This window comes from Drosophila albomicans, chromosome 2L (genome assembly GCF_009650485.2).
Source record: "Drosophila albomicans strain 15112-1751.03 chromosome 2L, ASM965048v2, whole genome shotgun sequence".
NCBI lineage: Eukaryota > Metazoa > Arthropoda > Insecta > Diptera > Drosophilidae > Drosophila > Drosophila albomicans.
The window spans coordinates 23,308,862-23,335,629 of record NC_047628.2 but is presented as its reverse complement, the minus strand read 5'-3'; the positions used below and the strand labels follow the sequence as shown (position 1 = coordinate 23,335,629).

At 38.5% G+C, this 26,768-nt stretch overlaps 1 protein-coding gene across 1 annotated transcript; it reads right to left on the bottom strand.

The window, feature by feature from the left end:
* Nucleotides 1–744: 744 nt before the first annotated feature.
* On the bottom strand, nt 745–26,768 carry LOC117565197 (insulin gene enhancer protein isl-1). Its single transcript, XM_034244201.2, has 9 exons — nt 25,821–26,768; nt 7,214–7,403; nt 6,403–6,533; nt 6,135–6,323; nt 3,255–3,375; nt 3,029–3,191; nt 2,750–2,965; nt 1,866–2,052; nt 745–1,777 (listed from the first exon to the last, which is right to left on the bottom strand). The coding sequence occupies exons 1-9, from the start codon at nt 25,963–25,965 to the stop codon at nt 1,500–1,502; spliced, it is 1,620 nt and encodes a 539-aa protein (XP_034100092.1). The 5' UTR covers nt 25,966–26,768; the 3' UTR covers nt 745–1,499.

The window sequence follows — 26,768 nt, the reverse complement described above, 5'->3', positions numbered from 1 at the left end:
TCAAAGTAGACTGCGAAATGTTTAACTCGTGTGAAGTAGGCTGTGCGCAATTTTTGACTCACGTGAAGTAGGCTGTTGACGCAAATGCGAACCAACTTAAGGTTGGCTGCGCTTACGTAGATTTTCTAAATGGCAGCACTGGTAAGCGCAAGGATTACGTGCTGCGCGCGTAAAATTCCAAATTCAAATTGTGTATAAGAAAAACAACGTCAGAGTGTGATGATTTTTGTTATTTATTTTCGTTTGTAATTTCATTTAAACATTTTCTATAGTTACTAAAATTACTTATGCACTGTTTATTATTAATATTAGTTAAATATTATTGAAAATACATTAGTTGTTTCACGAAACAATTTATAAACATCCTTGGTACGTTCGCTGCCTTACAGTTTGCTTTCGTTTTATTTACTATATTTTTTTTTATTTTGTTTGTGTTAATGGAAATATATATATACACATATATATTTGTATATATATTAAAAAACTAACAAATAAGTCTAGATTTAGTTACAGTTTCTCACTTATATAAGTTTCCATGTTTTCTTTTTTCTTTTTCATTCGCAATGCAATACAATTTAATGAACTTAACGTAGTTGCTTTTTTTGTTTTTTGTTTTGTATTAATTCGATTTACAACTCTTTGCCAAGTGCGGTTTTATAGTTTACTTTTGTCGTATATATATAAAGGGATATATATACCATATAATACACACGAGGTTCTGTTTTTTGTGTTTTCTTTTATTTTATAGTCAATTTTCTCGTTTTTTCATTTCCATTTATTATGTATGCTTATGAATTTTGTGTGTTTCTTTTTTTTGTTGCTTTCATTTAGGTTTTTTGTTTGCATTTTTAATGAAAATATATGTATATGATTTGTTTTTGTTTCTATATATAAAAGTTATGTACAATTTTTGTGTGTTTAATGAAATTCCCTACTTGACGAGCTTTTTTGTTGTTTTGTTTTGTTTTTTTTTTTAATGCGAAATTATTGTTAAAACTTTTCAAGTGTATGAGCATTTTGTATATTTTTTTGTTTTTACTTCTGGTTTTGTGTAATTAATTTAATTCGAAAAATGATCAACAAAAATCGTGTATATTACATAACAAAGAAACAGCAAAAAAATGAAACTTGCAACTGTCTCCGTTTCTGCTGCCGAGCAGGGCGCCGTGGGGCTGTGTGTAGGGCGGGTGGAGAGGGAGGGGCAGAAGGAGAAGGAGGAGGATGAGAACCCAGTTTAAAGCCAGCCAATGGCCTACAGACTATTTTTGGCACCGAATCAACAACATTATAAAGAAAAAAAAAAACGTAACGAGACGAGTAAAATTGCGCCAACATTGCACAAAAGCCCGCAAGCTGTTTTACAGCAGCTGCAACTACAAATGTATCTGCATCCGCATCTGCATTTGTATCTCTATCTGTAACTGTAACTGTAACTGCAGCTGTATCGCTGTTGCTGTCGCTGCTGCTGTTGCTGTCAGCTGACAAAGTTTCGCTTGCGCTCAGAGCACTGAGGCTGTCGAGCCGGTTACTTTTTGCAGCATTTGCATGAGTTGCTCCGTTGCCGACTGATTGCCACCACCACCACCAACACCGCCACCATTACCTCCCACACCTAGTCCAACACCCACGCCCACGCCCACTCCAACGCCCATGCCCACGCCCACTAGACCACCGCCAAGACCACCACCGGCAGCAGCTGTTGATGATGGCGGCGATGAGATCGATGTGGCTGCCGATGCCGATGACGAGGACGATGGCGTCAGCGCCAGCTTGGATTCTGGAGCAACAAAAGAAGCTGAGATTAGATTCGATCTGTTTTGTTTTCGTGACATAGACATGTTATGCCTATGGACTGCCTTGCATACTGTCATCGCTCTCCAGGTAGGTCACGTACGAGTCTGTGCTATCCGGATGATGGTGCGACGTTATGCCCGAGTCCATGCTGCTGCCCCCGGGCGGCCCATTCATTTGCTGACCCGGCGGTGGTGGGTGTGGTCCCTGCGGCGGATGCGGCGGCAGCACCGGCATTCCATTCAAATCATAGCCATGCATCTGTAATGCAAAGATAACAAGTAACACAACATTTTAATTAAATCGTTATAAGTTTGTTATTTAAAAAAACGTCCCATGATGATGTTAAATAGTACATACTTTTTATATAAGCCTTACATATACATATATATTTATGTTCATATCTATATAGACACATTTGTTGCATTTTGTAGGAAGCTTTTCATCACCGATTTCAGTATAAAATGCAACAGCTGTTAAACAACGAGCGCTAGATGGCGCCAGTACTCTCTTTGAAAACGTTTCAAGTGTTAATTTTGTGTTTGTAATGAGACAATGAGAATGTAATTAAACATATTTATGCTTAATATGTTTCCGATTATTATAAATGTATTCAAATTAAATCACTTACACAAATGTTTTAACACCTTTTGGCATATTTGAATATTAAAACTTAGTTTGCTTATTAAAAACGCCAAATTATATTTACCCAAATAATCTAAATTCTTTTCAAATACTTATGTATTGTGTTAAGTATTGAAGTAGTTATTGCCTTTACAGGATATTTCCCGTTTATATTATTTATTTATTTACATGTTAATTATTATACCAAATAATATAATAACTAAAAGAAGGGAATGCTAGCTGTTAAGGCTATCGACTCTAACGTTCATAAAATAATGAAATTCTCTTAATTCCCCCTTTCTTATCAAAAAGTGTTTGAAGTTATTATTCTTACCTGATTGACCAGTTGCTGAAATGCGGGCGTATGCGTATTGATGGCCCCATTGCTATCGAGATCGGCGTGCAGGGCAAAATCGCTTAAGGCTTTCCATGGCGGTTGATATGTCTGCACGTCCAAACCCTGCAGATTGAGAGGCGAATCATGTCGCACCGGCGAGCTGGCAATCATGGGGATGCCCTGCATGGCGCCATAGCCGAGCTTGCGACCCTCCTGAAATATATAAAAAACAAAAATATTAATAGCTATTAATGCAGTCTAATAAATTATGCATACCTTCTCCTGTTGCATTTGCAGTTTCATTTGAATGGTCTTCTTTTTGTCCTTGCAGCGCTTGTTCTGGAACCACACGCGGATGACACGCGGCGAAAGTCCTGTCATCTCAACCAGCTGCTCCTTCATGAGCGCATCAGGTCGCGGATTAGCATTGTAGCAGGTTCTATAATATATATATATTCTTGTTAAGTTTTGCATTATTTAATCGAGGAGAGTAGAAACTTACCTCAGCGTATGCAGCTGCTTTTCATTGAGCACGGTGCGCACTCGCGTCGGTTTGCCATCCGATGGACCCGAGGGACGCTTTTCCCTAATACTTTTATGTGAGCCCGATTCACTGCCAGAATCTGCAACAGAGAGAGAATGGAGAGTTAAAGCATTGTTGCCAATGGATTCGCAATCATTTTTGCTATTTTCGCACACGCTTTGAAGTTGCAATGATAAATTTTCGCTCAATGAGTTGAAAATTCCAATGTCACCCCAAAAATAGATCCCCCTTCTTTTGTCAGCCTCCCTGAGGCGGTAATTGGAATGTTCGACGGCGGCACGGGCAAAATTCATGCGTGATTCCAGTCTTCAAGTTCTTGTTTTTGTTTTTAGTTTTTTTTTGGGGGTCGTAATTAAGTCGTGTTTCACAACACTCGGGACAAGTTGTTATCGTTATCTAATTTTTAGATCACATCGATGAATGAAAAGCAGCGCCAGTCACCAACAAATATATAAGCAGATCGATCTCGATCGCGATATCTTTCATCGTAGGTGCGGTGTTTCGTTTGAAGGTGCAGCCGCCTTCCAAAATATTGACAAAAACATATTGTAAACAGTTGTGTCTGTCGCTCAGTCATGCCAAATTGCCAAAAACTTTTATACAAATTAAAGAGATGCGCTTGCAAAGATCAAAGAGGCCACGAACTTGACGCACAAATTGTTTTTCCTATTTTTCCAATAGAGAAACTTCAAGTACTTTAAGTACTAACTGAGAAAATTGTGCTGACGAATTCAATAAAATAAATCCTTCAAAGGATATAAAAAACTAGCGCAACTTATTATTTCGTAATAAATAAATAGTACAAAAAACTATATATGACAAATTCTCACACTTGGAAGAATCTAAAACAAAACTCTCTAAGGATTAGGAAATTTCTCAGCGAGCTTGGAGAATATCAAGGTAGTATTTTGAAGGGAAATACTGACATGTAAATTAGGGAAATTATCTGATCGATAACTTCTCAAGGAAATAGTAAAGGTAAAACTAATGATCTTGTTGTCAAATGAAAGGAGAGAACTAATATTACTTCACATTTTTTGAAAGGAATTTCAAAAGCAAAAAGGAAGTTGTAAATATGACTTAGGAAACTTTTGAAGTCAAGAAGCAACCAAGAGAATTAGTTGGGAAACTGCGAATGGAGATTCCACTAGGGGAACTTGACTTCAAAGGCCCGCAGTTTGGCAAACACACTTGAGGTTGAGGTTGAGGCATCGCTGCGTGCCGCATTCGAGTAGAGAGCAAACAGAGGCACAACAACAAGTGGGCAGGCAGCAAGCAAAACCTATGAATGGCAGTCACGGGCGGAAAGAAGCTGATTGATCAGGCGCTGCAAGAGATCGAAGATCCGCCGATCGTAGAACCCAAAACTTGATTCACTCCTAAGCACGAAAACGAAAAATTCCCAAGAAGTTGTCAATGTTTGCCCGCTTGAATGCTTCAGTGCAATGCCGAGTATATTGTTTGCCCCTGCCCCTTCCCCTGACACCTTTTTGCGAATTCCCCGTCAAACTATTAGGCACCTAGAGTCTCCCTCTCACTCGCTCTTTCTCACTCCCTCCCCCCTCACATTTGTTGTTGTCTTGCTCTCTATCGGTGTGTTCGCTTGGAGCCCGCACACGAGCTTCATTGACTTTGACAACACCGCCGCATGTTGATAAGGTCTGTTGGCTTGTTCGACGACTGCAGCGTCTCCTCTCCACTCTCCACTCTGCTGACTGCTTGCGTCTTCTTCAGGTTAAACAATGAGATTATGTTGACGATATGGTTTGACAATTGTCGTACATTGTTTGACGTTTGACGTTTGCCGATTTCTATTGACTCTCGTATCGCTTACAAGGATGTAACGCTGTTTTTCTAAGAATAAAACACGACCGCAACCCTTTGTACCTGCCGACCCACTCTCTCATGCTCACTCTCTCTCTCTCCTTATCTTACTACCTCATTGAGTGAAAAGCTATTTAGCCTAATTAGGATGCAATTGCAATCTATGCGAATAACTAGGCCACAACAATGAGCACTGTTAACCGTCGTCGTCGTCGTCGTTTTTCGCAATTAACGCTAATTGGCAATAGTTTTATGCCTTGGAAACTAGCCAAGCAGCGTTCACTGCGTTTTTGACAGGTGCAACTTATTGCTGGTGATTGAAAATACTGAATATTTATGGATAGTATTTTGATAAATTTGCAAGAACTTTTTGGCGAAGGTCTTTGGAACTTTGAGGAGAAGAAAAGAGATTCAACTAAAGCGGAATAACTTTCAATAAATAGAATTTATAATAAAGTTGAAAGAAAAGTAGATAGAAAAGAAATAATACTATAATAATATTGAAAATGTATGTTAAAGCAAATCTTAAAACCTTGCTAAGCAAGCCTTTAGAAATAGCTAATTTGTAACTACAAATATGAATGAGATGCCATTATTTCTTTAAGGAATTTCTGAAGTAATTCCTAAATTAAAGTACCTAATCTATTTGTAGCATAAGATAATTATGTTTTAGAATCATTTCTCAGCTTCAAATAAATTGATGCATTCTATTTCAGTCAAGAAAAGAGTTTCTTAATCTTTCAGCAACTATAACCACGTAAATCACCTAAACATCCCTAAGAAATCCTCCCTTAAAGGTAACCCACAAGATTCACTGAAGTTGAGAGTATAAACAATGGGATAATAAAACGCACTTCAAGTCGATGTCAAGACGAGAAGTCGAACTCGAACTCAAGTGACAACTTAAAAGTCACTTGAGTCAATTAAATGAGAGATGAATATAGGCCTTGAATGTCTTGTTATTTGGTAGTCGTAAGGTGAGGTTGGCTTAAAGTAGTTGTTGATGTCACTCACCTGACATTGAACCCAATTCGCTGGAATGGTTATTATTGCTAAGATTTGTATTATTGTTGTTACTACTGCTAATGTTGTTGTTGCTCTCCACCGATGATGATGTTAGACTACTCTGCGATGATTTCTCCAGCACATCGTGATCCTCCTTGCAATACAATGCGCCCGCGTCGCGTAACGCGAACTCATCACCTAAAAAAAAGGGGGAAATCAATATTATTGTTTATCCAAAGAAGGAGGGGAAAATTGCGAGGAGATGTGAAGTATTTACCTGGCAGCAATTGTCGGGCACACGCTGAACAACGAAAACACTCGATGTGAAAGATTTTCGTTTTGGCTCGCATCACAAAATCATTTTTGCTAAAGGAGTTACCGCATTTATCACATTTTGTACCAAATAACCTGCAATAAATACAAATATGTATATAGAGAGTGAATTTTAGTCTCATGATTAGCTGGCAATGTGAATGTATTGTATTGTAAATAGCCTTGAATAAGTTCAAGTGCTGACCGCCTCTTGTTTATGGCTATTGAATAACATAAAAAAAATACAAATACAAATACAAAAATAAATAAAAATAAAATATCAACAGCAGCAGCGGCTGCTGCGCTGCGAACATCAATCATTTGTGCAAGTAAAGTGTTAATTTATAGCCATGCACGTGCTAATCAATTATTCAAAGATTTGCCTGGCAAATACCACAAAATACAAGTAGTTTGGCTAGACTTGGCATATCCACTTCAATAGAGTCAACTGACTATTCAAACCTCATTGCGCGCGTCATAGACACAGTTTAGCGCAAAAAATGATGAAACCCGTGAGAGCAACAGCTGTTGCCAAGAATCTCTGCCTCCCCCAACAACTGGTTGGCACAATAACCGTTGGCATGCTCCATCTAATTAACATGGCCAACAAGCGTTTTCTATTGAAAAAGGCCAAGCGCATGATCAGCAGCTCAATGGAGCGTGTAGCAGGGTATTTGAAATTGTCAGAGTAAACTAATTATTCCGATTACAACATGCTTAGGAATGTCGAGAAGTGTATTTGCGGCAATTTTTAATTGATTCTCTTGTGGACTTACCTAACATAATCACGCTTGCAATAGGTTTTGCCATCGCGCACAAAACACGTACAGCTTTCGTCCAGAAATTGCCTGCATTCCTGGCACTTTAAGCACGCCGCATGCCATTCCAGATCGGGTGCGACTCGCAATATATACTGATCGTGTATTTGCCCACCACAGCCCACGCAATGTGATAAACGTTGTTTTTCTGCAATGATAAAAAATGAAAATATATATCCGTTAGAAATGCATTTGGATTTGAAATTTTAATTACAGCTGCTTGAATACCGTTGATAAGCTCATTGCTATGACTGCAGTTGTTAAGCTCGCTACTATGGCACTCGCTTTACACTTAAACATCAGCTGTAAAGCTTTTTCTAACACCACTGTTAAGTTGACAGTTCCACGCACTGTTAAGTGAAAAAATGCGATCGCGCGCGGCAAACGTAACAAAATTACCAATTTTTTTTATAAATAATGTGTTTAAATATATAGTGATTGTATTGTGAATTGTGATAATGTGCTTTATTGCCGACGGCAAATGCAAAGCGTGTGCATAACGCTTAAATTGTATTTTAGCTGGCGCTGCACTTTTTTCTTTGCCAATTATGCGGCGTCCGAAAATAACTGTAAGCAAATATAAACAAGTAAGTACGGAAAACAAAGATGGCGCTAATTAACAAAACTGAAACCAAATAATCCACGGCAGCAGGGGGGTCGAACCAAGAACAACAAAAACTTTTGTCGAAAAACATTTGAAAAATTCATAAATCTGCCAAGCGACGCGCACAGTTTTCAAGTATTTAAGTTGCAACTCGGGGTAAAAGTTTTCGTGCGTCGCCCCCGTCTCCAAATCTCTTGTCCTCTCTCGCGAATAGCAGAAAAAATCAATGCAATCATTGCCACATTATGTACGAGAGCCAGTTCGCGCCCTCTCGCTTCCTCCTCGTTACCTTCTCTTTACAGCCTCCGTCTTGTAGTACTCTGTATAAATGTATGTGAGTGTGTCTGTGTGTGGGGCTGTAATCCATGGCAGGGCAAACGAAACAAGAAAAAAAAAACGTAAAAAGAACTTTTGCAACAGGAAAAAGTTTTAGCCTGTTGAAAAATTAAGAAAAACTTTGACGCGCGTTTAGCACGTTTTAAATGTTTCGTTGAGGCCCCCTCGTCCCCGCCCCATCAACACACATACACACACAGACGAGGAGTGAGAGAAACACACACGAAGCTTTGTGGCTGTTTCCTCTTTGTATCTTTAAACGTGGCTGCGTATCGCAGTTTGTTGTATTTGTATATCAGCCAGCGGCTGCTGTATACGCACATACATATAAATGTAATAGTGTGTGTGTGTATCTTGCGTATCTTTCGCACTCGCAGCCTCTGCACATGAATTATTTATAAAGGCGGAGCAGACAAGTTGCTGCTGTTCGTTGTTGTTCCTTTTTCTTTGCTGCCGCTGTAGTTGTTGTTGTTATAGTTGTTTTTGCCTTCTTTCTTTTTTCGTTTTTGGCGAGTTTTTTTTCGCCTGTGTTTCTCGTTTTGCTTGTGTGTATTTGTTGCTTTCATGCTTCCAAGCACTTCAGACGCCAGCATTTACTTCCATGTACACTGCGTTCGCTCTTCGCTCTCTCACTCCTCCACTCTCTTCACTCATGTCTCACACTCCCATAGCAGTCGGCCTTCGTTAGCAGCCCTCAAGCTCAAAGCTTCATGCTTGAAGCTCTCCAGCCTCAGCCTTTGCCTTTGCCTTTTTGCGTGGCATGTGCGCTTTTTTCTGTTCACATTGCTGTTGCGCTCACACTCAGGCGCCAAAATGCGTGCGATCTCGCTTTCGCTCGCATTTCGCATTGCCTATAAAGCTACCCTATATAGTCAGTCATGTGTTGTTGTTGCTGTTGTTGTTCTTGTTATTGTTGTGTGTGCGTGGCCACCATTTTTCTTCTTCCTCGTTGTTGTTATTGCTTGAACTGTTTACTGTTCTGATTGTTGTTGTTGCTTTTGGACAGCTTCTTTTGTATAAATTTCCAGGCTGCGTATCTTTTGCTGACTAACATTTCGCATTCATTGTTTGTTGCCTGCGTGTGCTTGTATGTGTGTGTGTGTTGGTGTTTGTCTGCCTTAATGATCCTGCGCACTGCGTTTTCATTTTTCTTTTGCTCCCCTCTGCAGCACCCCCAATACCCACACCCATACACACACACGCACACACACCGCAGCCATTACGAGTCGTAATGGGAATTTAAGCGCAACTCCAACGTTGCCGCTGTGTTTGTATCTTTTTTTTGCTGGGGAGTTTTTCGGGGGTCTTTCCGCTTTTGCGGCGTATCTTTTGCATGTTGTGTGTCCCAAAACCGACCCCCGAAAAACTGTTTGGGGGTTGTTGCTACTGCGGGGGATGGCTTTGGCATTTGGCGCGTCGTGGTTTGCGCGATTTTTCGTTTTTCGGCGCTTTTTGCGGCACACTTTGGGACAGACAGACAGACAGACTGGCAGACGGACGGATGGACAGATGGTGGCGGCAAAAATGCAATTTTCGTTCCGTGTTTGTCGTCTATGAATTTTTCCTTGCCACTGCGGCAACGCTTTCGCTGTATGTGTGTGTGTGTGTCTGAGAGTGTAGATCCAAAAATGGGGAAGAGACAGAGGAGGAGGCAAAGCGAGGGTGTATGAGGTGTGGCACATGCGGCTGTTGCGGCTTTTTCACTTTTAACGAGCAATGCTTCGGCACAGCATTTTGCAACATTTTGCAGCATTTGCAAGCTGCGTGTCATTTTTCCATGTCTTTGCCATTTTTTGGCTATAAATTTTTCAATTAAACAACTGACAACAGCAACAACTGGCAACACGTTGTGTTTGTTTTTTGTCCAATGTCATTGCTGTTTGCTCTCGCTGTGATCTTGGCTTTAAGTTGAATTTTAATGCTTGGTTTGTTATTAAATTGTTTAATAGTTGTACCATACATGAACCTTATTTTCCTTATTGCCAATTTAAAAAAAAAGGTAAAAAACGCCAGAATATATTTCTACTTAAGCTAGCAATTTGTCCTTGTAAATACATAGACAACATGAAGCTAACAGTATCTCAAGATTGGCTGCTAACTAACAGCACATAGATTTGATAACGTGTATCTGGCGCGTTTAAGCGTTTTTATCTAATTACACGCGTTTCGTTCGTGTAGAAGTTGCAGAGGAGAAAGGAAAGTGTTTGTGCTTGCTTGATGGATAGTTATAAGCTGTGCTGTGTCTAGCTTGACGGATTTCGCAATAAACATATCATGGCAAAATAATGAACGCCCATCGAAAATGTGGCCAAAATGGTATGAGATGTGCAGCTAACCGGCAGCTGCCTTATCACAGTCGGCAATCTTTCAAAAGGTCCAAATCGAAACTCGAAAAAAAAACGAAGAGTAAATGCAAGCAGAGTTAACCAGTTTTTTTTTTTTTTTGTTGTCTTCAGCAATGGCAATGGCTGTGCTCAGTCTTTGCTCCTTGTGCTCTCTGTTGGCAGTATCGCTTTTGCAGCCATGTTGTTGTTGTCGACAACAGCAACATGCAAAATGCAAAGCATCGATAAGATACAAATGCCAGAGCGAGAGCGAAAACGAAAACGAAAACGAGGAGAGACCAGCGCACTCAGTACGCAGCACCCAGTTGAGGTACGAAAAAATTATGGAAGCTCTGCGGATATGCGCGCGATTTCAAAAGCAACTACTGTTTAAGTCTGCTTCGGGTCTTCTGCCTGATTGGGGTCTGTGTGTATGTGTGTGTAGCTTGTGTGGAGTCTGCAGCAGCTACCTTTTGATTTATGGCGCATTTGTTGAATGAAATACAAAGCGCAGCCACTGACAGTTGAAAAGCAAGTGCCGCCGCCGAAAACTAGGAATTTCACATGCTCATAAAAATGCGACGAGCGACACCGAAGATACAAGCTACAAGCTACACAACAAGTCGCCCCCACAATATATATTCGACGGCAAAACTATCAACTTTTTCGTGATTGCTGCCGCGTGACTTCTACGAAAATTTGTCATTTTTCCAGGAATAAAACGAACCGATTTTTTCCTCTCCTTGATGGTTTACCTGTTTTGTTTTTTTCGTTTTGAGTTGGCCTGCAAAGCGAAACGCTTAAAAAATTAATGATGACAAGCAAGCAGCGCTTGGGAACACGTGCCGAATGCACGGAATCGACCGCTGATTTCGATTTCTCGAATTCACATTTTGACAGACTCATCAATTTTGTAGATAGTACGAAACGAACGCAGCCTTCATCCTCCTTCCTTTCCGTCTCTCTCTCTCTCTCTTCCTCTATCTCTCTCTCTCTCTCTCTCTGTCCATCCATTCAGTTCGGTCCTTTTGGACGTTCTCCACTGATTAGGCAACATTCGTTGGTCATTGTTTTGCTGTGCTTGCGTGGGCTGGGTTTGGGTTTGGGTTACTTCCCTTTCGGTGTTCATCTGTCTCTCTGTCTGTCCAGCTGGTCATTGGGTTTTTGTGTGGAAGGAAGCTTTGTGGTTTTTGATTTGTTTGTCTGTCTCTGCTTGCTGGATCCTATCAATTATGTGGTCCCTCTATATCTGTCTGTGTCCAAGCCTCCTCCTCCACTCCCGCTCTCTCTCTCTCTTATCTTTCACTCTCTTTCTGTGTATTGCAATTTTGGGGTTTCTGCAGTCCCCAATCGTGCTGATTGTGTGTCTTAAGTTGGCTTAATTAAGTGCAGTTGCTTTGACAATGACAACGTAATCTTCATTTTGCTATGGGCCACATCAAAAACAACAGACCGCTCCATAAATATACATTGTACCTACATACATACTACATACAACATAAATATGTATGTTTGTACATATAAATTTGCCTAATTAATTACACAAAACACCAAAGAGCATTTCGGTTGGGGGAACACACAGCAATAATAAAACAAATACAGGCCGTGAAACAGATGAAGCGAAAGAGTAAATTGTAAAACTATAGATGACAACGTGAGCTTCATTTTGAAATCATTTAAAAATGTTCCGAATTTTTTAATATTAGAGATTTTAATTCTGTTGGAACTTATATCAAAATGAGTTTAATTGTATGGCGGAAAATATAAGTGATGAGATTAGATTTATTTTGTTTGATATTGGAAACTAAAAACTAGAGATGACAGCGTCGGCTTAATAATCAGCGATTGGATTGACAATTAAAAAATAAAAGATTTCTTATGATTAGAAGATTCCCTGTATTAAAGTTTCTTAATTTTTGTTATTGCTTTTTTTGTTAATTGGGATATTAAAAACCAGAGATGAGAATGTGAGCTAGAATTTAAAGCCTAATAAGGAAGCAATTTGAGATACTCAGAATTTATTGAAATTTTACATATATTTTTTGTTGTTTTTTTATGATTACTATCCAAAATGTTATTTCTTATTGTTTTTTTTTTTGCTAGACACAATTTGAGCCTCCACCTCTAGCTATTAAGATATTAAATTTCGCATAACTCTTGAGCTATTTTTGCAACAATTTGAGCATAGCTATTCGTGTGTTGAATATTCAGACTCTTTTCTGCTTTCTTTAGTTAACTTTAAGCTTTATTTGTATACCAATTTGATTGATAGACAGATTTGTTCGTGTCACGCGCGTGGCGTTCAAACTCTCCAATGAATGTGTGTAATCCCAAGCGCAGTCAATATAAATATAACAGAACTGAACAGTTGGCTTCGAATTCGAATCAATCGGCTCGATCAATTCAATCGATTCCAAAATCAAAAAAAAAAATAAAACTAAAGAAATAATAAAACAAAAAAAAAACAGAGACTGGAGATGAAAAAAGCAGCGGAGAAGAAACCAAAAGAAGCCGCCGGCTGTAGACACTTTGAAGTGTTTGATTTTCGTATTGGCCGATCGTTGTTGTTGTTGTTGTGGTTGCTGTTGTTGCTGTAGTTGTTGGCTGTCGTTTTATTGAAGCCAAATTTGAATACGAGACATGCAGCAAGCAGCAAGCAGCAGCGCGGCAGAAGCTGCCAATGCCGCGACATCAAAGAGTGCCTGGACTCAAAATGGACATGGGCCTGCAACACAATTTATGCCAGCCAAAAGACACACACACATAAACATACACTGGGAGATATTTGAGTGGTGTTGCAAGCAGCAGCAGCAGCAACGGAAATGACCTTTTTGTGAGTGTGTGTGTATGTGTGTGAAACAAAATGCCGACGAGTCGAGACGAGGCAACTGCAACCGACCGAGTTCTTCTCGACTGCGGTTCAGAATGCTGCCACAGATTGTTGCCGTTGTTGTTGTTGTTGCTGTGGCTGTTGCCGTGTTGCGTGTTGCTTGGCGCAGACAGATGACAAGACGCGATAGTGTCGGAGCCTGAGCTCCTCTGAGCTTCTTGTACAACCGGCTCGATTGTACGGCAACAAAGTAGAGAGCGAGAGAGAATCTTGGACACGCGGGCTAAGTGATGATCATGATGGGTTATTAGGCAGGTTGCGTTGACAACGCATTTGTCTTGGCCCAACCGCCGACGCAAGGATCCCACTGGGTGTGTACTCTGTGTGTAAGAGTGTGTGTGTTTGTCTCTGTTTGATAAGCGCGCGACATTTATTTATGGTGTTTTAACACAAGTGTCGCCAATGGCCAAAAAAAAAGGCGCCTTGAAATAAACCAACGATCGGAATCCCTAACAACAACAAAAAAGACAGTCAACAATAAAACACAAGCGACAAGAAAGGTTCACAGAGAGAAAGCCATCGATTCAATTCGAATCCAATTTTTTGTAGACTGACGGCTCAGCGTCAGTAAAGAGTCAAAAAGTGTCAAATTAACGTCAACTCGACTTCAACTTCAACTTCAAGTTGAACGTCGAAAACTTGCCTCGAAAAAGTCGCGCGTCACATCACAGCAAATGTTGCGCGGTGTATAAAGAAAAGCAATTAAAGCTAAACAACAAATTGAAATTCAAATACAAATTCGATATCCAAATTGGAAATCAAAATGCAGTTTAACCTTTTAAGGCCGCATGCAACATGTTGCAAATGCTGACAGCTCAGACGCCCCACAAAAAAAAGAAAGAAAAACCAAAACCAAATATAAACGAATTTACATATTCAACTAGTTTTGCAGTTTTTGCTTTGCTGTTATCATAAATGCGTTTGGCATTTGCCGTGTTCTTTTTCCATTTTTTTCGACTAATTAGCAAAACAGTTTTGCTTTTTGGCCAAGATTATGTGAGTTTAAGATTTGTTGTGGGGATTTGCGTGTGGCACATTGTTGCATTACAGTTTGTTTGCTGTTGTTGCTGTTGTTGTTGCTGTTGGTATGTTTGCAATTGTTGTTTTTGCTCTCGATGGCAGGCGGCTTGTGTAAATATTTGACCTGGCGCGTGTGAACTTTAACAGTTTTTATGCTTTATTTGTCGCAAATATTGCGCAAACATGGCCAGGCAAGCGAAGCAGCTCCCTTTCGTTCCTACTCCCCCCTCTCTGGCCTAGCTCTCCTCTTCTCTCGGGCAGCTCCTTCTCCAGCTAACTCTTGGCTGTCTGTAGCAGCAACAACAACTACGTTTGTCTTGTTTGCATTTCGGGCTTCGGGGATGTTCAAGTTGTGTTGTCGTTGTTGCTGTTTTTGTTGCGCATGCGCGCACCTTTTGCACTTGCGATTGTTGTTGTTTCTTGGTGTTGCTTTTGCTGTTCTTGCATTGTGCTGTTCAGAGCCCCCACTCATCCCCCACAGTCCCCTTCCATCGACTACACGTGCAGCGTGCAACATGCGTTAGCAACATACTTGCAGCAGTCGGCAAAATATCACTTGAATGCTGCAAATTCTACAAAAAGCTGCAACTAGAGAGGAGCAAATCAACAGCAGGATGGGATTTAATTAATGATGTGAAATGTGTGGAGCAAAGGAAGCTTAAAATAACTACAGTTCAAGTATAACTTCGTTAGATTAAACTTGAATATTAATATATGTACATATTTCTCTTTTTAAAGAACTTCCTATTAAGTTTTAGTTTATTATTAAGCTTTAATCAATCAAAATATTCCAATTAGTAAACAATAATATAAATAAATTTCTTGAAAAAGATTCTATTCATTTAAAGAACATATTTACTCGAAATATGTTTAAAATGCTTAACTTTTCTATTCAAATTTAATAGTGTAAAAAATCATTTTATAAAGACAGAACTTCAAGCTTAAGTTGAATAATTTTAGAGGTTTTTATTTCTGCATAACTTTATCAGTCTTATATGATTAATATTCAACTCAAGTTGTTGCAATCAATAAGATTGAAAATATGTTAAAATTATAATATAATATTTAAAGTAAGATATTCCTGATTATTTCAATTTTATGCCGCCAACTTCTCAGCATAACTTTAAATATTTTTTTTTTCTTTTTTAGAAGCCCTTGTTCTTTCGCACTTTCAACATTTTTTTCCCAACTTTGTTAAGCTTTTAAGAACTTTTGCTTATGCTTAAATTTAAGCATGCGTTCGAGTGCTCATCTCTAGAGATGCCTTTAAGCGTTTGCTTTGCTCACTTGGCCCTCGCATTGAGAGTTGAGGTGTGCCTTAAAGCCACATTCCTATGCACATTGCGCAGTGCGTATGAGTACGACTGTGTGTGTGTGTGTGTGTGCACCGTTATAAAACTTAAGACCTCATTAAAAGAGGCCGCCGCTGCTTTATGGCTGGTGAAGATCGCGCTGAACATTTAACGCCGTCATCTTATAGTCATTCTCAGTTCTGGCATCTCGTTGTGGTCCTTTTATATGCCTTGGCTTGGGAGTAACTACAAAATATATATACTATATGTACGTATATATGTTGTGAATATTTATATGTGCATAAAGTTGAAGCTGGTCGATTACGCGCACGCAACGCAACGGAACGCAACGAACGCAGCAGAAATGGTCTAAAGTCTAAAGTTGCCGATCAAAATATTCATTTGGAGTCAGGCTCACAAAATAAAGGAAGGCCGCCAAAGGCTGCGCGTTGTTCATGCAAATTTTAACTTCATTTCGGCTTCGTTTTGTTAATTAATTTATATTATTTTATTTGGGTGTCGTATACAAGCGAGAGCCACAGATCTCGGTTGATGTTGCTGTTGTTGTTGCTGTTGCTGTTGACATGCCTTGTGGCTGCCTGCAATCGTCGTTGTTGTTGGCGTTGCCTCTCTGTCTCTCTCTCCCTCTTGGCATCTGCATCTTTGGACACCGCCAAACGAACGAACGAACGACAAATTTATATTTAATGAGCTTCATAAAATTTGAATTTCAAAGGAGCATTGCACCGCTGCGGCATGTTCGAACTGTTCCTGAACTGTCCCCGGATCTGCGGCGTTGATTGCTAGCAGCAGCAGCAACAACTCGAGTCCAACTGCAAGTCTCAGTCTCAGTTTTAGTCAGAGTTTGAGTCTGAGTCCGACTCTGACTGTGATGCCGGCAAACTGGTCAATGAAGGTATATAAATTGCTGGTTTTATGGCGTTTTAAGTAGGCCTGCTTTATGGTCCTGCTTGAGGTCTCCACACTGCACTCACTTCTGCTGCTTTGTGCACTAGGCACAGACACTCACACCTGATGCTATGATTCATTGGCGTTGTGTGGTCGTAATCATCGACAACGACGTTGTCTTCTGCCTTGGCTTCGAAGACTTATTGCTGCCCACTTAGGCGACAAAACGTTGCTGAAGGGGAACTTCTTCGGCACGACTAAAGACTGAAAACTAAAGACGAATCCCCTTTTTACCCTATATATCCTACCAACTGCAACTTGTTCAGCGAGTTTCACACTTCGCTGGCAACATTTCAATTTGACATAATGAGCTACATTTTGTTACCAGTAGGCATAACCACAGATGGTCAAGCTACCAATGCCAACACTAGAATCTTAGCAGTCTCAACATATGAAGAAAACATGTGTACAAATTATGTTCACAGGGCTTTTTAAATTTGATGCGTAAGTTATTAATTTCCATGGGCATTAAAATAACTTTAAAATTTTCCGCCAACAGTTTTATGGCTTCATGTACAGAAATATTCTTGTGTTCTGATATATTGATAAAATATTAAAGCCAATAAAAAGTATTTTCATTTCAATTTTTAAATGAAATTAAAAGTTTTTGCTTTAAATTCCTCAGAGTATGTATAAGAGAATTTTGAATTGAATTAATTCTGTTAAATCTACACAGATGAATAATAAACTTCAATTCTGATGTTGATTTATCTGCTGATATATTTATAACTATTTCTTTTATTAACTAGCTGCAATAATCGGAAATTCTGTACGCTGGCAATATCATAAATATTATGAAAACGAATTCATATTTCGACAAGCTCTCAATAGCCATAACTAGTTGACAACAAGTTTTGTGTAAATTTTCGAAACCAGTTTAAAGAGTTTAGCATTCTGTTTTTGCATTGATTTATGTTTCATAATTGTGACGTTGTTTCGTTATTCGCTCACAAATTATTTGATTTGATTAATTCTGGTTTTTTTGTGTTGTGTTGTGTTGTGTACGAAATGACAACAAATTATTGTCTTGTTTTGGGGAAGGGGAAGTGGAAGGGGAAACAGTAATAAACCATGGTCGAAATAATAGTGTCACATAAACCAAAGTTGGCAACATTGAGATGTGCAACTTGTTTGGCCAGTTTGATGTCTGGCAACATTTCAATTTGACATAATGAGCCACATTTAGTTGCAGGTAGGCAGGCAGGCATATAACGATATAATATCCTCGCTGCAAGTCAAAATATTTTGCAGGTAACGGTAATTAGCCAGACTAGGCTACTGTCTGCCAGCCTCTGTCTACGGTCTACGGTCTACGCTCGTTCTTCAATTCCAGTCTCCAGACCGCAACGTCGTCATCTAATTTTTGAATGAGTTGCCCCGCGGCGCGACCCTCCGACGTTCGACATCGTCACAGCAAGCGGTCGGAGAGAGCGAGTAAGGAAACGAGAGTGTGTGCGAGAGAGAGAGAGAGAGTGCTTGTGAGGGGCGGTCAACCTGTTGATAGCCTCTCGTCTGGCTGGCTGGAATATCCAGACGATACTTGAGATTAAGAGCTCTCACTACAAACAAGCGACATGCTAAATGTCTCTCTCTCTCTCGTTCGATGCGGAAAAGTAGTTGATGTGTAATGCGATATATCTGCTTTAGATGCCTATTATATAAGGCAAGTCCTGCTGCCACTTCATACAAGTGTCGCTTACAAATTTAGTTCTTTTTTTTTTGATTTGGTGTACTTCAGCTGACGCCATCAATTGAGCCGGTGGCGTCTCTCAATCGTCACATTGGCGACTTGTCGGCGACTTTTGCTCTATTTTTATTTGATGTAACCAAATCTCGGGATTTTGCTCTCGTTTAAAAGAATCTAACATTGAGAATGCGTTGTAGTTGCATCCTGTTGGAAGTTATTGCTCTCTTGTTATTGTTTCAGTTACTGTTACTGTTTTTTGTTTTGTTTTTATTGTCTCATGCTTAATTAGTCATTAAAAGCGGGTTATAAAAATGACACTCGTAAAAAGTGAGGCAAGAGAACGCGAGCGCAAGCGCGAGAGAGACAGATATATGTGCTGCGAGGCGCCCCCCAAAAGAGCTTTAAAAACGACGCCATTAAAGCGTTGTGGCGCGTTGCATGCAACACGCCAGCAATACACAGTGACGCAGAGCTCCATTGCTGGCCAACTGACAGTCAGACGAATGCACCTGAGCACTCACAACACACACACACACTCGCTGTAGAGAGGTGTCATATGGCGCAGCGGGTGTTCCAAGCCCAGTTGAAACGGCAGCCCAAAACTAACATGCGCCCCCCCGAAAATCCCAGCGGGAAATGCGACGCCAAAAGGCGCCGTTTAATGAGCGCCTGGAGAGACACAACACAACAACGAAACTCTGTGGAGTTTCACTTTGGTGGTTGATTCTCTGACTGCGACTGCGACTGTGACTCTGGTTCTCATTTCTGTTGCTGGCCATTCAAAAAGCACACGCGATAAACGGGCGTGGCATGCAACAAGCCCTGGCCAGGCAAAAACCAATTTTGGCATTATTTATCAGTTGATTTATGTGCAACTCGCTCAAAATGCAAGTTCCTCAGTCGCTCTCTACCCTGCCCTGCGCTCGATCTCTTTAATTTTGTTTTCTTCTTTCTGTCTCTGTCTCTTTATTCTTTTTGAAATTTAATATTCGGTTTTGCCTGGTCGGTAAACAGTAGCTGAGCGCGCTTGACAAGCGCTGACACCTTGACTGAACTTTAAGAGCTCACAATTTTAATTGCACTTTAATAGTCCGCTTTAGTCTGCTTTAATATGCCCAGTGGCCCAGGCCCAGGCCTGGGTCCCCAGGTCAGACAGCGACTCCATTCGAACTCGCACTTGAACACACGCGCTGTAATTAGGCCACAACACCATTTGGTCTTTAAGCTGCGTACTATCTGTCGGATACAGCGAGTTAAACTGCAGCCTTCGAGCTTATGCATTAAATATTTTACAACTTAGAATGCAACATTCAAACAACAAGGGACTTTACAATGCTAGAACTTAGTATTTGTCTAAGAGATACTCTTTAAAGTGTAAATAAGAATATTTGTTAATTTTAATAAATTTTGCAGTTCTCTCTTCAAACTAAAAAGTCTTACTGTTAATTCATGCATGAGAATATTGTTAATTTTATTTTTATTTCATATTTAACTTTTCTTTATTGATTTTGACTTTCACAATAAGAAGTTCTCTCAAAATTAAAAGTTCTTTTTATTAATTCCTATATTCCAAGTAAAGCTTATCAAACACTTGCATTGCATTTATTTTCTAAATGTTTATTCACCATTTATGTTCGTTATACTTTTCTTAGTTTATGCAAAAATGCTTGCATTAATAAAGTTTGTTAAACTTTCCTAAGTTCCTGCCAAAAATTCTTCAATTAATCGCACAGCCATATATTTAAAGCTAACTTTTCTGGCATTTTAATTTTGTCATGTTCGACTGACATAAATATAAACTATGTGTGAAATATATTTGCAGCGTTAACCCTTTTTGATTATAGGGCATTGAAATGGTCTCCTTTGACACACCCACATGACAAAATTTATGCGCCACTCGCTAAAAATTTCGTCTATATTTTATGGGTTTGCTTTTTTCGGGTTTCCGGCCCGATATTAGGTATTCTTGTCCTGTCTCTGACTATGTCGATTGTCGACTGTCCACTGTGTATTTCCCATTCCCGCTCCCGTTCCAGTTTCTATTCATGTTGCTCTGTGTGTTCCTGCTCCCGCTGTCAGGCTGTCTGCATAGGGTGATAAAGTTATTTAGGCGCAAATCATAAATTCCAAAAAAACACACTGAGAACCCTGAACGAAGCTTATCTGATTTTGCACTTGGGTCCGGCACTAGATCAATATATATATATACTTGTGTGTTAGCCTGAAACCTGTGCGGGCTGCGCTTGATACGGGGGACTAAAACAAAAAACAAAAACAAAAACGAAATAAATACCGGACCCAGATTCCGAACCACAATTTGAGAACCCCGAAAGACAGCTGTGCGCCTGCGCCTGTTGTCACATTTGAAATGCATTTGTCGCATGTATTTCTCAGTCTGTGTGTTGAAAGGGACTTCGAACAGGCGACTGACAGACAGTCAGACAGTGAGACAGTTGGAGGAGATACGCAAAAGTAGAATTTGATTTTGAGTTCAGGTAAATGCTGCTCGAGATTTGTTGTGTTTGTTTTCGTAGCTCCTCCGTCTGTAGCCTGTCTTTAATTAACAGCTCTTGGAGCGTCCGTTTGACTTGTGAAATTAGAAAATTATGCCTGGAATTTCCGTTCACAGATGAGCAAAAAAAACCAAAAAAATCAAAACAGCAGCAAACATTTTTGCCCATTTGCTTTACTGATTAGCCAACGTAAAAATGATAATGAGTTATCGAATGATAATAAAAAAAGGAAGGGGCTAAAATTGGCATACAGAGAGGAAGCAGATTAGTTGGAATTACAATTCGAAATCTATGTGAAAATTGAGTTTACGAAGTAGATGAGCAAACAGAAAATTCCATTTAAAATAATTCCAAAGCTAAGTTTAAAGTGCAGAGAAATTTAATTATAGATTGCTAATATTACAAAGGCAGTAAATTGTTGAAATGAAAAATTAAACAACAATCTCTATAAGTTATTTGAATTCAAATCGATTTATTTCACTTTTGCTCCACTAGCCTTCAACACACAGCTCATATTAAAGTGTGACTTGAATCTCAGAAAAAAAGAAGAAGAGGTAATCAAGAAGCTTGTATGCATTTAGTATTTTATAAGTAGCTCTTAGAGACTTTTTCGTATCTTGAACAAAATCAAATTATGTACGATTAATGATGTGTGTAGAACATTTATGGCCACGAGAGGCAATCTGTTACCCATTCGCCTTTCACGAAGCTTTATGACTGTCACACGCTCAGACACTTTATAAATATAACCAGCCACCCTACATACTACTACTACTACTATATATGTAGTTAATCTATCCATCTAGCTGTCCGTTTCTATCTCGCAATCCCATCCGTAAGCTTTGTGCCATTCTCCAACAGCTTTGCCAAAAAAACAACTTTGCCTTTTATGGCCAAAACATTTAAAGTCACATTTCTCTTTAGCTCTACTGATGTTGTTTTTGTCATTTAACCGATTATTTGTAAAATTATTTTAGCTTTTGCTTCATCTTGTTGTTGTCTGCACATTTGCCCAGTCAATTTTTCACAATTAACTTTCAAAACTTGTTAACGTTTTTGTTGTTTGTTGTTGCTGCTGCCAAAGTTTTTTTTTATAATTCACAAATTTAAATTAGCTTGCGAATCATTTAAATCTAATTAATTTTAATTAAATTATGGTAAACAAATTTACACACACACTCACTCACACATAGCATCGCGATGCATGCAGATTTTTGAGGCCAATTGGCCTCAAACTATAAAATGAAAATCGTTTTGATTTTTATGACCGCAAATAATTGTCAATTTTTAACGAGTTTGGCATAAAAACCATGGATTTTATTAGACGTCCGGCAAAACCAGATCAAGAGTGGCAAGAACGAGGGGAAATCTGCCAATAACATAACGAATAACAAAACTGTTTTTTTTTTTGTCACGAAGTATGCAACAAAATTTGTAAATTATTTGAACGCTTGTTTTAGATATTAATCCGGAAAGTTTTTATTGGGATTCTAACGTTGGAGTTCATATGGTGTGTGATTGGAATCCTTTTCGAAATAAACAAAAGAATGAAATAAGATCAGTAAATGGTTTGAACTTATATTTTTTGTAACTAAAATCATTTTAGAACTTATAAAAGTTAAAGAAAAGTTCTTTGTATTTCTATTTTCATTCCTTCATTAATCCCCCTTCGAAGAGTATTCTTTCATAAATCCAATGTGTAGATATCATCACAACGCACTTAATTTCGGTTCACTATTTTCTGCTTCATTTGAAGATTGGCAAACTCCACTCGAGCCGAGCAAAAAATAACAAATGAGGAAAAAAAAGTGTCGCTTTGTGTAAACAAAACTTCAACTCGAGCGGCTTTTGTGTATTTCCTTCTACTATATTTAATTAATTTAACGACTACTTGAGAAGTTAGCAACGACATGTGTGTGTGCCCGGTTATATTGCGAGCGAGCGAGCGAGCTACCCAAAGAGGGGGGGTAGGGGGTTAGCTGTGGGGAAAGCCAATGGGCCTGTGACATGAAAAACTCATTAAAATGTTTACAGGCGCACAAAATCAACAAACCAACAAAAGCAACACTCGGACAGACAGACAAACAGACGAGTTGAAAAACAAAAATTGAAAATGAAAATAAAATACGGCAACTGAAATTGTTTTCATTTCAAATATTATTCAACTAAAGAAAAAAACAAAATCTGAAATACTCACAACTCGAGACGAGCGAGCAATAAGTTTTTGCCTTCAGTTTTGTTAGTTTTCTGTGCGCAAGTTTCAATTTATTCCCCCCTCTTTTTTGGTTTCGAGCACAAACTTTTAGTTTTTGGCAAAGTTTTTAAATTAAAATTTAGTTGCATTAAATATTTAGTGTGTGCGCAGTGCAAACTAATTAAAATTGAAATTACAATGCGGCTGCATTTTGGACAGTTGCATTTACACTTTCAGCTAACATCCAGCCACTGTCTATTAGATACAAATGTATCTACAGCATTCACTAGAGTCGTTGCTGGTGTTTTTGGCTCATTTATTATTCAGTGTCCACTGCATGAACAACGTGTTTATGATTATGATTTTTCGTCTTTCTCTCGTTGTTTGTGCAACTGTCTTTCTGTATTCTGCAGTCCCTTCTACACTTTAAAATATAAAGATTTTGAGAGAAAATAATATAACTTTGGCTTTTCAATCAATCAACCAAATGTTGTCAATTTTCTGTTTCCTCAAAGATAATGCATTGTTTGTAGAATCAACAATATTTATATTATTTTTATAGCAATGACACTGAGTATACGTTAGTCGTGTATTCTCGTCTAACGTACAACATTTTTACTTGTTTTTTCTGCATGTTTTTGCGGTCTTTTGTCTGGTTAGAAAATTGGCAGCTAACATTTGTCACAATTTAGCGTCAAATAAAATTTAAATAAAATATATTTTGCCACATTCATAACACAAACACACACATGAACATTTTTTAATGACACTTTTGGTTAACTCATGGACTGGCTGGCAAGCATTTAAAAATGCATGAAAATAATTTAGAAATTCAGTGGTATGAAAATATGGTCAACATTTTTCCGGGCTAGCCGAAAAAATTTGTCAGTTGTAAAATTGATGCATTTATCGCATGCGATAAATTTACTTTTTGCATTCGCGCACTTTAATTGCGCGGTGCGCATTAAAATGTCATTCAACCATTAATTGGGCGGCTGGCACAAAAATTATATTCTACTTTAAAATAAAATACAGCTATAATTTAAAAGTTAATGCCGCCACAATGCCCAAAAACAAAACAATAACAGCAATAAACGACCAAAGTCTAAGGGTTTTTTGGTTGACCTTCCAAAAAAAGGAACCATTAAATCAGCTTTTTGTTGCCATATAATCTTCGGACTGCATCTCGAGTGTAATTGTCAGATAGCAGGGCTTTAAGTTCTCGTCGTGTACTTAAAATTCAATATATCTGATATATGGTTATGCATTTGTATCTTTAAGATGCATTATGCGAGTTATGGCTTCCTGGGAGATGGCATAAATCAACAATAATTTGTTTCTTAAAACGTTCCAATTATCTTTTATAATTTTAATCAGTGCACGCAAATAAAGTATATTTAAATATAAATCTTAATTATTCTCTGAAGCTTGAATATAAAATGTGAATTCACTAAATTAACTTTTGACTTTAAATTGCATTAAAGATAATTGTTTTAACCTCGAAGAAATTCAGATTAATGCTTTGATTATTATCCATTTTAGTATTTTTAATATTGATAAAGCAATAATGAGGTACAATTTAAATGTAGATTATTTTAAAGAGAACTTAAACTTCGATTACAATGCTAGCCTTGACCTAAATTATCAACTTTAAATTGCTAAGATTTCTTCCTAAATGCCACAAGTGTTTCACCTTATAAACAAACTAACAAAAATTTAAACTGAGTTGTCTATTTATTAGACAAACCAAGCAATCAAAATGTTTAACGCCTTTTGTCATTTTATTAGCCTTTAATGTCAACAAATTTATGTTTTTTCTGTATTTGATTATGTGACAATTCCACAAAATATGGATGAGTCTTTTTTATTTTACAGTTGAACGAATTGCTTTTACTTGTCAATTTTCTGATTATATTAACTTTTTTAACTTTGATCTCTCTTTTTTTTTGTTAATTTTTCGAAAGGTTAATGGCAATTTAATTTGCAAATTTTCGTTGTTTTCTGTCTAATTTGTTTTTACCGCGACAATGACAATAAATAAGTCATTAACTCGTTTAAATAGCTTTATTAGTCGCATATGATACGAGTTGTGATGAGTGGAGGTTCTAGCTCTATGACTACATTGTTAGTCGTAATGTGAGTAATTGAGTTCGTTTGCCCCAGTTAAATGATTCGATTGTTCAGTGATGATCGCTATAATTAAGGATTAGCTTTTAGATACGCCTCGATAAACTACTTCTATCGCAAAATAATTGTGGTAATCATCTGATCGTCAGGTGAGAGTGAAAATAAGTGGTACTTAAACAAATATGTGATCTGATTAAGTATTAAAAACCAAACAGTATTCAGAAAAGGTTTAAAGATATTTCGGACTTACTGAAAATGTTTTTCAATTTTGTTTGGTCTTTCAAAACAAAGTTCTTTGGTCTCTATTGTTTTTAATTAGAAAGTGTTGTTAAGTGTATTATAACAAGTATTATATATTGTATCTTCCACTTGATCTTTACTATAGTTTCTCATTTAGATTTTGCGATATTTGTGCCGGCTTCTGTGATTTCTAAACTGGTTTTTATTTGAACCGAAAAAGAGACGTGGGAAATACCGACGGCTGTTCTGGGGGCAATTAGAATGTGATGCATGAACCGATTTATGGGCACTTTGAGATTATATCTGCCATACTATATATGGACGTAGTATTTGGGGAGAAGGTAGTAATTGTTTTGTTGTTGTACTTACTTATCACATCATGGCCGTGACAATCCAAATCCAGGTGATGATTCATCACCAGCGATGGCTGTAATCCAGTTTGATTGTGATTGTGATTATGATTGTGCAATGGTAGCTGGTGAGCCAAATGGCCACCAATCTCTGCCATTACCATATATTTGGCTTATAGACCGGCAACCACCCAAAACACAATTGAGAAATTAATCGGAACAAAAACTCAAAAAAGTCGGTAACTCAAAAATCGCGCAAATGATTTTTGTGCATTTGAGCAAAAAGTTGTTGTGTTGTTGCTACGTTTTCTGTTCTCCCAAAAATTTGGATCCGACGCTGCGACTCCGTCGAATGTGAATGCGATTGCGTTTGCGACTACGGCTTTAAGGCACTTTTTGTACAGATACAGTTTAGTTAGCTTGAGATACTTTTGTATCTTGTTGCGGTATATAGCGAGATATATTTCTTATTTTCTTGTTAGCTTTTTTTTGTTGCTTTACTTTACTTTCTTGCACGCACTCTTTTGTCGGGGGAGACTTAAGCTGAGCCTACGATGTGGTTGAGATTGTGGTTGCAGCTGCTGGATGTGGCTTGTTGTTGGTTGGTGATGTTGGTTGTTGTTGTTGTCACAGTTGGGAACACACGCGAACAGGTAAATGTATTAACGCCATAGGTAGGGAGTTTTCGCAGAGTTTTCTCGGTTATCTCGTATCCAAAAAGGCGACGGCCCAAAAAACCGTTTTGGTTTCTCAATTCTCAAATAAAACGACAGCGACGACGACGAATGCGAATGCGACGGCAGTTACCGATGACGACAACCGACAATTGTTAGGGTGTGTGTGTGCTGATGTTGTTGTTGCTTAACGTAACGCACAACAGCAGCAACAACAACGACGACGACGACGACGACAACGACGACTACAATAATATACGGAACGCGTATCTAGCGATGCTGACGACGCTGCG

Coding starts and splice junctions, on each gene's coding strand:
- LOC117565197 (XM_034244201.2), bottom strand. CDS start 25,965: ATGGTAATGGCAGAGATTGGTGGCCATTTGGCTCACCAGCTACCATTG. Junction 6,534..7,213: donor TGCAAGCGTGATTATGTTAG/GTAAGTCCACAA, acceptor TATTTATTGCAG/GTTATTTGGTACAAAATGTG. Junction 2,966..3,028: donor TGCAAATGCAACAGGAGAAG/GTATGCATAATT, acceptor TATATATTTCAG/GAGGGTCGCAAGCTCGGCTA.